Source organism: Amblyomma mixtum, chromosome 1 (genome assembly GCF_055824585.1).
Source record: "Amblyomma mixtum isolate Tamu chromosome 1, ASM5582458v1, whole genome shotgun sequence".
NCBI lineage: Eukaryota > Metazoa > Arthropoda > Arachnida > Ixodida > Ixodidae > Amblyomma > Amblyomma mixtum.
This window is the reverse complement of record NC_143012.1, coordinates 234,165,968-234,178,278: the sequence shown is the minus strand read 5'-3', so window position 1 is coordinate 234,178,278 and position 12,311 is coordinate 234,165,968. Positions and strand designations below refer to the sequence as shown.

At 45.7% G+C, this 12,311-nt stretch overlaps 2 protein-coding genes across 3 annotated transcripts in view; one reads left to right on the top strand and one right to left on the bottom strand.

The window, feature by feature from the left end:
* The window catches only part of Tfb1 (transcription factor B1), a 42,231-nt gene extending 31,048 nt beyond the window's left edge, over positions 1–11,183 (top strand). For both annotated transcript variants that reach the window (XM_089564664.1, XM_089564657.1), the window contains exons 9-12: positions 1,768–1,858; positions 4,965–5,080; positions 6,187–6,279; positions 11,016–11,183. In XM_089564664.1, the coding sequence (XP_089420790.1) occupies positions 1,768–1,858; positions 4,965–5,080; positions 6,187–6,279; positions 11,016–11,105 (390 nt within the window). In that variant the 3' untranslated portion in view covers positions 11,106–11,183. The remainder of the gene's footprint in view (positions 1–1,767; positions 1,859–4,964; positions 5,081–6,186; positions 6,280–11,015) is intronic.
* PMP34 (Peroxisomal Membrane Protein 34) lies at positions 10,898–12,311 on the bottom strand. The gene has a single exon (XM_089564670.1). The coding sequence runs from the start codon at positions 12,149–12,151 to the stop codon at positions 11,207–11,209; it is 945 nt and encodes a 314-aa protein (XP_089420796.1). The 5' UTR covers positions 12,152–12,311; the 3' UTR covers positions 10,898–11,206.

Here is a 12,311-nt window from a genome sequence, read left to right as displayed (position 1 = left end):
TCCCTGCATTGCCATGCTAGCAGGATCATGAAAGTCAGCCGACACCTTTGGTTGGAAGGGCGTCCTTTGACAAGGAAAAGCTGCTTCTCTTTGTTCTTGAGTTGGATCCAACTATAGTAAATGAACAAAAGACAGTCTCAGCAGAATGCATGGGCGCCTCTCTTTATTTTTTCTTGCTGGAGGAATAGGCTTTCTTGCAGGGACTTGTTGGTTTGTGACTGATGTCGATAACTACCTGAGCAGACAAGTAGCAAAGTGAACTGAGAAATGTGCAAGGGGCTATTTCGCTTGTCTTGTAGGCTTATATGTGAAACAGCCTCCAGCACTAGTCCCGGTTCTTTTGTTTTGCTTTTTTGCACAAACACTTTCTTGCATGCTAGCTGGTTTACAATTTCATGCACACTACTGCGTGTGCGTGTATAGACGAAAGCTGAAGTAAATGTGGTGACTGAGCTATGACCTGTCTTCGTATGTTCATTTACTCAGTGCTTCGTGGTGTGCTGTTGGTATCAGTCACTGAAAACTATGAGATATCACAACATCACATGATTAATTGCCTTCTGCCGTGTGCCTTTCTATTTCCCTCCAGCCAAGCAAATTTGTCTGGGGTGCTATAAAATTTGTGGCCAGGTTTTGGCCAATGCCAGCAGGCTTTTCTCCAATCAGTCAGCATTTGGTCTGCTGTCACATTTTGTTCTCACACCACACAAAGCCGTATGCGTGGTGACTGTGGTATAGCTGACACTGTCACCTCTTTGCTTAGGGAGCCGGATGGCAAGCGCTCATCCTTCTATGTGTTTTATTTCTCACACTGATTGATTGATTCCATTTTATTTGTCAACATTCATACAAGGCATGCTTGTGAAAACATCTGGATCCATAGCTAAAAGCTAGTTGGGATCCATGCAATTCAGTTTCAAAGAAAATTGCAGGCATAACAAAAATTAATTACATACTTATAAAAGCTCATGAAATTAGAAATACATGAATGGGTACATAGAGCAACAATATTCAGAACACCAAGCCTCTTTTACAAATACATACAAACACACAAAAATACATGAAAAGAAAAAACGCTGGCTTCACTCATTGTTTATAATATTTTTTCAATGACTCAGGAAAAGTTTTACAATGTTTGAGTTCACTTGGAAGCTTGTTCCACAGCTTAATACCAACATGGGCCATCCCTCTTTCTCCATAGACATTTTTTGTTTTCGGAAGAAGAAAATTTCTATGAGTGGCGTTGCGAGTGCATAGTGGTGGGATACAGAATAGTGATGAGTGTAACGGGTAATTGTCTTTAAGGCATGTGTGTATTGTCAAGACAGTCCTGTATTCAAGTAATGATTGTAGTGGCAGTATATCCATCTGTTTAAAGAGAGGAGCAGTGTGGGCGTTGTACCCTGAATGTGAAATGAATCGAATTGCCCTTTTTTGCAAGACCCTAAGACTATTTGTCTTGTGATTGAATTTATAAGTTGAAGGCCAGTATGACATAGCGTCATGATAATAGTGGAGTAGTCATGCAGCATCCTGGAGAGCCTGTGTTGGATGTTTGCTTCTTTTCGGAAGCTCTGTTTATCGCTAACATGGCACTGATCAGTGACTGCTGTGCTAGAGGAGTTCAGCGATGACGCGTGTCAAATTAGACATCCACGCTAGAAGACTGCGGGCTCTCAATCATGTGAGCTTTTCTGGAATGCTGCGAGAATCATGTTGCGAGTGTGCATGTGAGAGGGGGACACCCCATCTTCTCGCCCTGCACAGATACTGCCCTCGTCGGCCGCTCTGTCCGTCCTGGGTGAACTGTCTCCAGGCGGTGCCTTGATGAAGAATGCGCAGCAAGTACCTTTGAAAGGTGAAGCTTTCCTTTCATCGCATCCTTCGTATTGACCCAGCTTAGTATTGGTACTTTTTTGCTGTCTGCATCCTGCCGAGACCTGGCATTTAGAATATTTGTCCAGTATATTGGACAATGGAATGGCAAGCATGATAGCTATTCAAGGAGGTTTAGTGCTGTGAAGGGCTCTTTCTCAGCTACTTTTGCAGTCTGTGCTGCTGTCAAGTGAACATGATGAAAGTCATATCGTTTCTGTTCTCTTCAGGAGCTCCCAAAAAGGTGGGAGTCAGTGTGAGCACATTTGACAGTGGTGTTAAAAAAAAGGAAAAAGCAGATTCACATGCATTTTAACAGGAAATAAAGTACTTTTTATGAATGGTGATGAATTTTTATGGCACAAGGGCATCTGTGGCCAAAGTGCGCCACGGTTCTAGATTTTTTTTTTTTTACTCAAGGTTCCACGACCCAATTCCCGAGCATTTCGCCCTTAAGAAGCCAAGCATCAGGCAGGGGAAAGCTTGTCCCCATTGTATCACCGGTGGGCACCCGGCGGCACTCGGGATCAAACCTTGCACCATAAAGCACTTTTAAATACTGATTAGCACTTGTAACTGTGCAACCGACACACTTGAGCATATAAGTTTGAGTGACAAAAGCTCGTGGGTTTCTTCTGTGCTTCAGAAACTTCTAAATTTCTTTTATATTTGATATTTCTTATTGTAGCACCAAAAGTTCAAAATGTAGCAAAGATATTTCAGTCATATTTTAAGACCTATATTATGATTTCATAAATGTTAAAGAAAGAATAAAACCTGTGGCACAATTTACACTCTAGGTCTCGGAAGGGTATGACACATTTTAGAAGGCATAAGACAGAATTTCTTTTTCTTGGTGTCTAGTGCTTAGTCTACAGCTTGGTCACATAAGTTCAAATACATAGGAGACTGCGAGCTTTCATTTCAATTTGCCATAATTAAATAATATAGGAGCTGCTTTGGTCACAATTAAACCGGTTTGGTTTTGTCTGCGGTGGCAGGCATTTTTCACCTTGTATGTTGCTTACAAGACATGTTGTCAGAAGCCATTGCAGGTTGTAAAAGATGAGATTGGATTTTATTGTGCTGTGGCTATGGGTTGAGATGTTGCCAGAGAATATTTGTTAATATCTCGCTGTGAAATTAGAATAGCCACTTTGTCACCTGTCTGAGCTGCTTTAAACTTGAATTGCGATTGCCTTGTACTGCATGATTCTCTTGCCTCTGGGGCTTCTTGCTGTGGAAAACTCGTTCTGTAGACACTGATGTGAACTAAGCGATGAAAATATTTCCGTTAATTTTTAAAGGCACTCTGAGGACAAAAAAAACCGAGCTTTTATAATCCAGGAAAGACCAAAAATCACATTCGGGTATTGCCGCCAGCCGTTTTTCACAAGAAAACTGCAATGACGTCATGACAGTGTTCTCTATGTGGATCTCTGAGCCTAGTGTGCACAGCCATTTACTTCCAGGAGAGTCGAAATGTGGGCTGGTTGGTGCATATTTTTGAGGGAAACCAGTCAGAAAGACAAAGGACGTGAAGAGGAAGGCACTGGGATGACCCCATGCATTGTACGGGTCGACACGGGACGGAGAGGCATAGAGACATCGTTTGACTCAGTTGGGATAAAACAGATATATTCAAGAATTGGATATTTTCTAGCACATGATACAGAGGCTTGGGTGCTCAAGTTTACATGCTGCTGTGTTTGCGCCGTAGTCTTTGTTAGAAGGAGCGGAGGGACTGTGGAGTGGACCTTGTTCGTTCACTCATGCTTGTCTTCTATCTGATGGCTCGCTGGACCCTTTGGGTGCCGGAGGACTGGCTCGCCAGCTGCGTCGTCTTGGGCCTTGCTCGTCACCCCACTGACCATCTTTTCTGTTTTTTTTTTTTTCATTCGTTTTTCGTCCATTCGGGCAATCCTTCTTTCCACGCTGGAGTGTCTTCCTTGCCCTCCTCTCAGCGCCAGTGTGTGCGACATTAATCGTCTCCCTCCACATTTTCCCACTGGCATGAGCCTTTTCTCCTCTGGCCAGTGCCACTGTCACTTTTGCGGGGATGTGCTTGACCGGTTGAAAACTCGTTGGTGTGGGAATAAAGATGACGGCAGGGCTGTCACCTTTCCGACCCATAATGAGCCTTGGCCCCCTCGACACCCAACGGTTCCTAGCGACATACAGTCTCTAGCTGAGCACCTCCGGGGGTCCCACAAAGGGAAGATGTCGCCAGGGGTAGCGGCCCTCCGGAGACGCGCAGCGCACTGCCACAGCGCACAACGATGACTGGGCTAACAACTGTGCTTTATTGAGTAGAGCACCTTCCCAGCAAAGCTAACAGGGCATGCGCAGCACACCAGACAATGGCAGAAGGAAAGCTCATTGTTCAGCAGTATTACCAGTCTCGGTAGAGGCAGGGGCAAAGAAGAGTGCGAGATTCTTGAAGCCTACTTCATCAGTATGCATGCTGGTGGCTGCATCAGCACAGTTTCAGTGCGCCTTCTCAAAAAATAATTTGCTTTTCTAGATCGCTGGTGCTAGATTTGATATCTATCTTTCCTTTTGCCATTGTCTGGTGTTTGATGCTGGTTGTACTGCACATGCCATGTCGGGAAGGTGCTGTCATCAATAAAGCACAGTTGTTAGTCCACTCGTCTTTGTGTGCCTTCCCCTTCTCGCCCTTCAATCACAATACCTCAGTGCCTGACATTCAAGTTTAAAGCAGTTCAGACACACATAACGAGTTGGCTGCTCTAATTTCACAGCAAGCATTTTACAAGTTTGAATTGAATGACAGGGAAAAAAAAATGTTCCACTTTTAGTTCCAATTTTCTCAGCAATAAATGCATCTTTTGCTGCTGGAAAAGCACCAACATAGCCGCCAAGGGCCAAACAATTGATTTTTACAAAAAACAAAAAATTGATTGGAGTTGTTCGCAGCGTATCCCTTTAAAATAAGTATTTTTTGGAAGCCATTGCAAACGTAAAGTGGGCTCACCAAAGTGTCCATATTTGTTGGAACTATAGCTGGAAAGATGGCTGTAGTAATCCTGAATTGTCTTGCGCTGCCCGATTCTCGCTGTTTTCTGCAGACACGGTGAGCTTGGACGTGCAGCGTGATCTTCGCAGCACCTACCAGGCACAGTTTGAGCTTCTGCGGCATTTCTGGAGCTGCTTCCCCACCACCAGTGCGCAGCTCGAAGAAAAGGTGAGCTCCAGATTGAATGAGCCCCCAGTAGACCGATTTTCCCATGCTAACTGTGCCTCTGCATGGATTGTGCGGTGGCCATGTTTTTTGTGACCACGTGAGATTTGTATCATTGAGAGTGTGCTGTAGTTCTGTCATCCCATTGATTTTCTGCAGTGAGGCAACTGCACGGGCCGACAGCTACAGTCACTGTGGACTGTCGGCAAGCTCAAAACCGAAACTACATGGCCAGGCTATTTTTGGGCTTGGCGACAGGGTCCCTCCTGTCATTATAATGCCTGCCCCTGTGGGCATTTAAGAAATGCGCGGGTTGCAATGCACCTTGCAATGTTCGGCATTTTTACACGACCACTTGCCCTGCTGTGGCACCTCGACTAGCTCCTTTGGGAGCCTTTATGCAAAGTTCCGCAAATGGACCCCTGCATATCGCAGGCGGCCAAAACGAGATGGCAGAGCTCACGCTTGGAGAGCTGTGGAGGCAACAAGACAAATGCGATGCACATGGGCGCTAAGTTTGTAACACATTATGAAAGGATAAAAAGAAGCGCGCTTTCTTGTGATTGTTTGAAGCTGGTTGTCAGCCATCTTGTTCACATCGGGGGTCATGTGGGAGAGCCAACTTACGGGATTTGGCACAACGTCAAGCTGAGCAGCGTCCTAGTGCGGTCAGTCCACGCCGGAGAAGAAAGCAAAGAGGACACATTTGTATTGCTTTCCTGGCTAAACTTGATTGTTGGATAATTCGGTCATCGGAACTCAATTGTCGGTCGACTTAAGTCGCTGTGGTGTACAATCGCTGGCGAATATTCGAAATTTCGAATATTCGCACATTCATACCATAAATGAAAAAAAGAATGTACAGCGGTTCATGGAAGGCAAAATGGGACTGCAGCTTCACTTTACTGTATCAAAGTTTACCGTAGCGGGGTTCTGCTCTACTTATATGGTGTGGGTACATGAGTATTCTATTTTGCTAATGCATCTTTGAAGACTATGGCATTGTTGGATGCAAAGGTTACGTGGATACTGTAAGAGTGCTGCTGTCGGCTATTACTGGAGCTGAAAAATTTTAGAGATAATATGCTGTTTTATTCGCTGATTCACAGGCAATCAACATGAGGGCTACACTGGAACGTTTTCAATTCGCCCAACTCCAGCCCTTCCGAGACAAGCTGCTTCGTGAGCACCACGCTCCCGATGTGAGTATTCTTTAGCAGCCTGTCAGTGTACTCCTTTTGAATCATCCATGACCCATGAGCATTCTTTTTCAATTGGTGCACTGGTGCCCACAAAAATTTATTGGCCGTGCGAACACTCGTTGAAATGCCTATTCACTCCACCTGTGTGTGTAGTGCTTGATGTCGAGACCTGCTGTTTGGATGTGTACGTGCCTTTTTTATAATTGGAGGGCCATTTCACTTTGCCAACTGCCAGCAGTTGTGTTACTTCTAGGTGTCTTTTTAAGCAGCCAACAACAGTAACTTTTTTGCTTAACCCAATGCAGTGGCTTAAAGTGTTTATGGCATTCAGCTACTGAGCCCGAAAACATGGCATCAAATCCCGGCTGCAACCGGCAAATTTCGATGGAGGTGAAATCAAAAACTCCAGTGTGCTATGCGATGTCAGTGCACATTGACGCTTTCACTGCAGCAGCGATTTTTGGAGTCCTATCCCTGTGTGTCAAGGTCCACCAGTGGGCCACACTTAAATTTTTTTGTGTGTGGTGTGACTGACCAGTGATGTCAGCGTCTTTGAATCCCATACAAGTGGTAATAGCGACCGTCATGTGTGCCTTATGAGCAGTGTCAATTCTCTGATGACTTCGTCATGTGACACACTATTTGTGGCCGCACAGCATGAATAAATGACATGACCCATCGGTGACCCACGAAGTAGTGAACATGTTAAAGATCCCCTAATTGGTCACAACTTGATCCGCAACCCACCACTACAGCATCTCTTACAGCCTGTGTACAGGTTCGGGTTGTTAGAGGTACATATCATATCATACCATTTTTTTTCTTCTGCTGCGTGGTTAAGTCGTGGAATTCGCTGGCTGTGATTAATGTGTGCCTGGATTTTTTAACAATGTACCTGGTAAACTTCTGCAGGTGACTGCACGTAAAATACATTACTTCGAGCTAGTGCACTAGTGAAACATTAATGACAATCTTCTAGCAGTGGCACAATAAATGGTAACGCATATGTCTACGAGACGAATGCCAAGAAAAGTTAAGAAAAATGAACAGGTTTCTTGCAGAGCTTTCTGTAGTGGGACTGTGTGTATGTACTGTACCAAGAAGTTGGTTGGTGGTAGAATAAATCATCGACCCACTAGTGCAGCAATTGCATCTTACAGTCTGGATAGCATCTTTAACACTGCCATGGGCATGGGATCTGAACTTTGCCTTTTTTTGTGACTGCTTTACTTGATAACAACTTGTGCACTAAGCTTCTCCACATTTCCTATCTCTACACTAAGCAGGTTCCTGCACTTCCTGGAGTGGTTCTAGCATGTATAGTAGCATTTCTGGATATAGTGTTGCGACAACCTGTTCTCTGACAGACTGAGAAACATATACAACAGCTGCGTCCTACCTGTACTCACCTACGGGGCAGAAACGTGGAGGCTAACAAAGAGGGTTCAGCTTAAGTTAAGGACAACGTAGGAAGCTATGCAAAGAAAAATGATAGGTGTAATGTTAAGAGATTGGAAACTGGCAGAGTGGGTGAAGGAACAAACACGGTTATGACATCCTGGTCGAAATCAAAAGGAAGAAATGGGCTTGGGCAGGGCATGTAATGCGAAGGCAAGATAACCACTGGTCCTTAAGGGTAACGGAGTGTATTCCAAGCGAAGGCATGCGTGGCAGGGGGTGGCAGAAAGTTAGGTGGGCGGATGAGATTAAGAAGTTTGCGGGGGTACGGTGGCCGCAACTGGCAAAGGACAAGGTTAATTGGAGAGACATGGGAGAGGCCTCTGCCCTGCAGTGAGCATAGTCAGGCTGATGATGATGATGATGTTCTTTCCCTCTGTGAAGTTGTCATGAAACTTCTTATCAGCAGAAATATTTGGCAGACATAGCTTTTAATGTGACCAAATTTTATTGTCAGGAAAATTAACGAAAACAGTGCTTGGAAAGAGAGCTGAACAGTATCGGTTCATTAGAAATGTTTGCCATGCTGAAAAGAAATTGCTTTGCTTTGTAAGCTGCAGATTTTTGGAAACCGTGAGCTTGTTTGTTCACAATACAAAGAACATTTGGTACTTTAAGCTTGCTTTAGTCAACCGTAGAACATTCAGGTATTTATTTGAGACCTTAAGTTGTTTGGTGTGACTGAACTGGCATATAACTTTTGTTGGTGGCCCATCTTATACAATTACACTGAAAAACAACAAATCAGCTACAGCAATGACAATACAAAATCAGTACTTCTTCCATTTCTCAGAACATGCATTTCCCAGTCAGTCGCCGGACTTCCAGTGAACATTTTGTGCACCTTCCTGATATGATATTTTTCGTGTCCTCTAAGCATCTGAAGACTTCTGTAGAAAGTAGTAACGTTAAACTTTGAATTCATTGTTGATAGCATTCTTATATTATATTTAAGTACTGTGCTTACTCTGTCTACTTTATTAATAGTCCGATAAGTGATGCTTTGACTTTTTAGTAAACCTGGTGTCTCTGAAAGAGTGACTGGACTGGCCTTGCCTACAATGCTAAAACTTTGTTTTGGTGCATACCTCAGAGTTTCTTGTGAGTCGAGTATAGAGGTAGGCCCACTCCTGTGTAGCTTAAAAAACACCCTGCTACCATAAGGTACTGCTAACTTTTATGGCGAGAGTCATTAACGGGATATGACCCTGAGTCGTCGTGCAGCTGAAGCTTGTAGTAGTTGTAGGCTAGGCTTGCCTTGATGCACAACCGGATCGACGCCAAGCCAAGGTAAGCCAAACCCAGAGAGAGAGAGAAGAAAACAAAAGAAGAGAGAAAGAAAAGAAGAGGGAAAAAATTGAGGGTCGCCACCATGAAGAAAGAAATGGACATGACGGGTATCACCGAACGGTTTAACTAAGCCATGGCCTAATTTAGCTAGTAATTTTTTTACTTAAGACACACATTCAAAGAAGGTGATGTGCGCAAATGATGTTTTGGTCTTGGGTAGGTGGTTCATTCTTGGACATTTGCATCTGGTGCAGACAGGACACGAATGGCATGAAGTTGCTAGGAAAATGTTGCAGGATGCATGTATACTTGGGAACAAATTTATTGTAGTACCCCTTTGATACCCAGTTGCTTGGTGTGGACACAAGTAGATAGAGCATGCATGACCACTCGTGACTGTCTTCCTCACACTGTGCATTTCCTAAACCTGAACTACCGACTGTACATGCACTATTGGGGACAAAAGTAATTGACTCAGTGCCGCCTGGGAAAAGTAAATGCCTCAGTGCCGCCTGGGAGCACTGAAATCATAATATTCAGTATCTTAATCTGCCCTAGAAATCCTTTTGTGCTTGTAGCAGTGATTTTTGGCTGTGAACAGTGTCCACTGCCTAGCTTGAATTTCACCATTTGTACTCTGTGAATGAATCTGTAAAACAATGCCTTTGAGTTCTGTGGCTTTGTTCCGTGTACTGTGAACGAACTTAAAAGCAGCCCTGGAGCCAAATGAATGCATTATGCAAGTAATGTTCAAGATGCCATTGGCCTCTGCTTTATTTTTTGGAGGTTGAGTGCTGCCGTAGGAATCTGCAAACACCATGAAGGTAGCTAAAGAAACAGTCTGCCAACAATGTCCAAAATAAAAATGGAAAAATGGCAAAAGGAATTAAAAGGGGAGAGGAGTTGGGGGGGTCCGAGTGTTAATAAGCTTTAATGTAATTGATTTGGATTGAGCATATCGCCCACCTAGGTCCAGATGTTGGACCTTGGTAAATGGCAGCTGTGTAGTTGTGCTTTTTCATGGTAACAGAGCAGGGAAAAGCTAAAGCACTTGCTAGCTGTCTCCTCTAGTGAGCAGTTTAACCTTCACGAGGAAGCAGTATGCAGTTATCATCAGTGATTAAAAGTTTTTCCACGACCAGTTTTGCAGAGGCAAGGATCGCACAATTTGCACTTACGTCCGACGGCAGACTTGCTGCTGCAGGCAATTTCCATTTGCATCGAGTGCACCTGGCATGAAGCCAGCCAAGCTGGTCGGTCTTCAGTTTTATCTCATCATCTTGTTTCAACGGTCTGGAAAGTCGACTATGACCTCATCAAGTTATACATGGCTTTTGTAGCTCAAGGTTTTTGAGGACGTGAAGAAAAGTACTCCCAAAAGCCACATCACAAACATGTCAGACTTGGACACGAGTACCTTTTACTGAAACAAATGTATGACATTCAGAAAACCTGAATCTGTGGTATCCAACATGAAGGGTGGGCGTGAATGTCTGTCAGTAGGTTCTTAATTGCATGCCAACACAAGAGGTGGCGTTTTCTTTTTTAGCCTCTTATTAAACAGTGCCTTAAAAACAGTGCAGCATAGCATAGACTCATCAGACAGCAGGTTTGAAGCTGTCTATACACAGCCTGGTTGGTAATGGATTTACAGGGATTGAAGATTTGAAAGCAGGAAAGTAAATTTTTGTTTTTTTTTTGTCAGTGCACGTTAAAGAACCCCATGTGGACGAAATATCCGGAGCCCTTCACTACGGCGTCTCTCATAGCCTTAGTCGCTTTGGGACGTTAAACCCCGTAAACCAACCAACCAATTTTTTTTCTATACACAATAAACTTGGTAAAGGATTAATGAGGGAAACTTCTGGGGTGCATTGAAACAGTGCAATGCACTGCAGTGTCTTTATTTTTTCAGATATTATACCCGTACATGCGTTAGTGACCGGCTAATTTTAGTTATTGTACTTCACGTTTCGTTGTCTTTGCAGTTGGCGGGCCACTTGGACGACCTCCTGCAAGCAGCCTACACCAAATTTAGCAGCTGGCAGTCCCGTCGCTTGTCGCTTGGGCGAAGATGACCTGCCTGTGTACGTGCTGCGCTGCTTCGGTGTATAAAAAAGAAAGGAAGAAAAAAAGCAAAGTTGTTCTCAAACCTCTTCTGGAGTACGTGCTCATTTTTTCACTGGGCAGCTCGGCGGACCGCGGTCGGCCTTAGAATTTGCATGACGAAGCGCACGATCTTCTCGTAGGCGACAAACATGAGCGCCGCAGTGAGCACAGTTTGCCACAGCTTGGCCTCGAGTCCCCGGTAGAGACCCGGAAAACCTTGCGTGCGGGCGATGTGGAGCAAAATGCCCAGCAGGCTCTTGTTGGCCAGCTCCGGCGGGCAGCCGTAACGCAGCTTGGCTTGCACAAGCTGCAGCGGGTAAGTGGCCACGGTGGAGATAACCTTGGAAACTGCTCCGATGAGGAACACGACGGCGCCGTTGAGGGGAACGCCAGCTGCGTTGGCGCGCCGCTTGAGCGCCTCGTACACCATGAACTGCACGGCGGGACTCGAGACGAGCACGAGCGAGGGCAGGGTGCTGGCCCAGAGAGCAGACAGGCCCTCCGTGCGGGCGATGTGGTACAGACCGTGCCAGAGGCCCTCGTAGCGAGGGTGCTTGCGGAGCGCTTCTCGGTCGGCGGCCGCGAGCTTGACCCCCTGCATCTTTATGCGCGTGTTGACAACCCATAATGGCGTGGTCGTGAGCACGTTGATGACTCCCGCGACGGAGGCGAGCAGCAGATCGGACAGGGCTCCGTGACGGCTCGCGTCGCCCGCGGCGATGACAGCTCGGAGGCCGTGGAAGGAGTAGAAGTAGACGAAGTTGGAGCACCACAGCGAAGTCAGCACGGGCCCGAGGCCCCTGTACACACTGCCGGGGCCTTCCTCACGCACAAGCTCGCGTAGGAGGGCGAGGGTGCTTTTCGATTCCCGGTGCTGCTCGACTTGCAGTCGGGAACGGACCGTGTCGAGAGGAAAGAACACGCTCATGGCCACTGCACTACCAGCCGCCCCGCCGACGGCGTGCACTAGGGTGTCGTAGGTGAACAAATTGTCCCATTGGATGTGCTTCGACATGATGGGGCCGGAGGTTCGACAGATCTCGTTGAACAAGCACCCGGCGCCTCAAGCCTCGTCAGCTGATCCCATTAACTCCTTGCTGCTTGCACAAAGCCGGTCACTCCCGTACCTGCAGCAGCCTTGATTGGATGCCAAAGGCACGACACCCGACTCCAGT

Excerpts from the sequence above, each read along its gene's own strand:
- PMP34 (XM_089564670.1), bottom strand. The coding sequence starts at position 12,151 with ATGTCGAAGCACATCCAATGGGACAATTTGTTCACCTACGACACCCTA.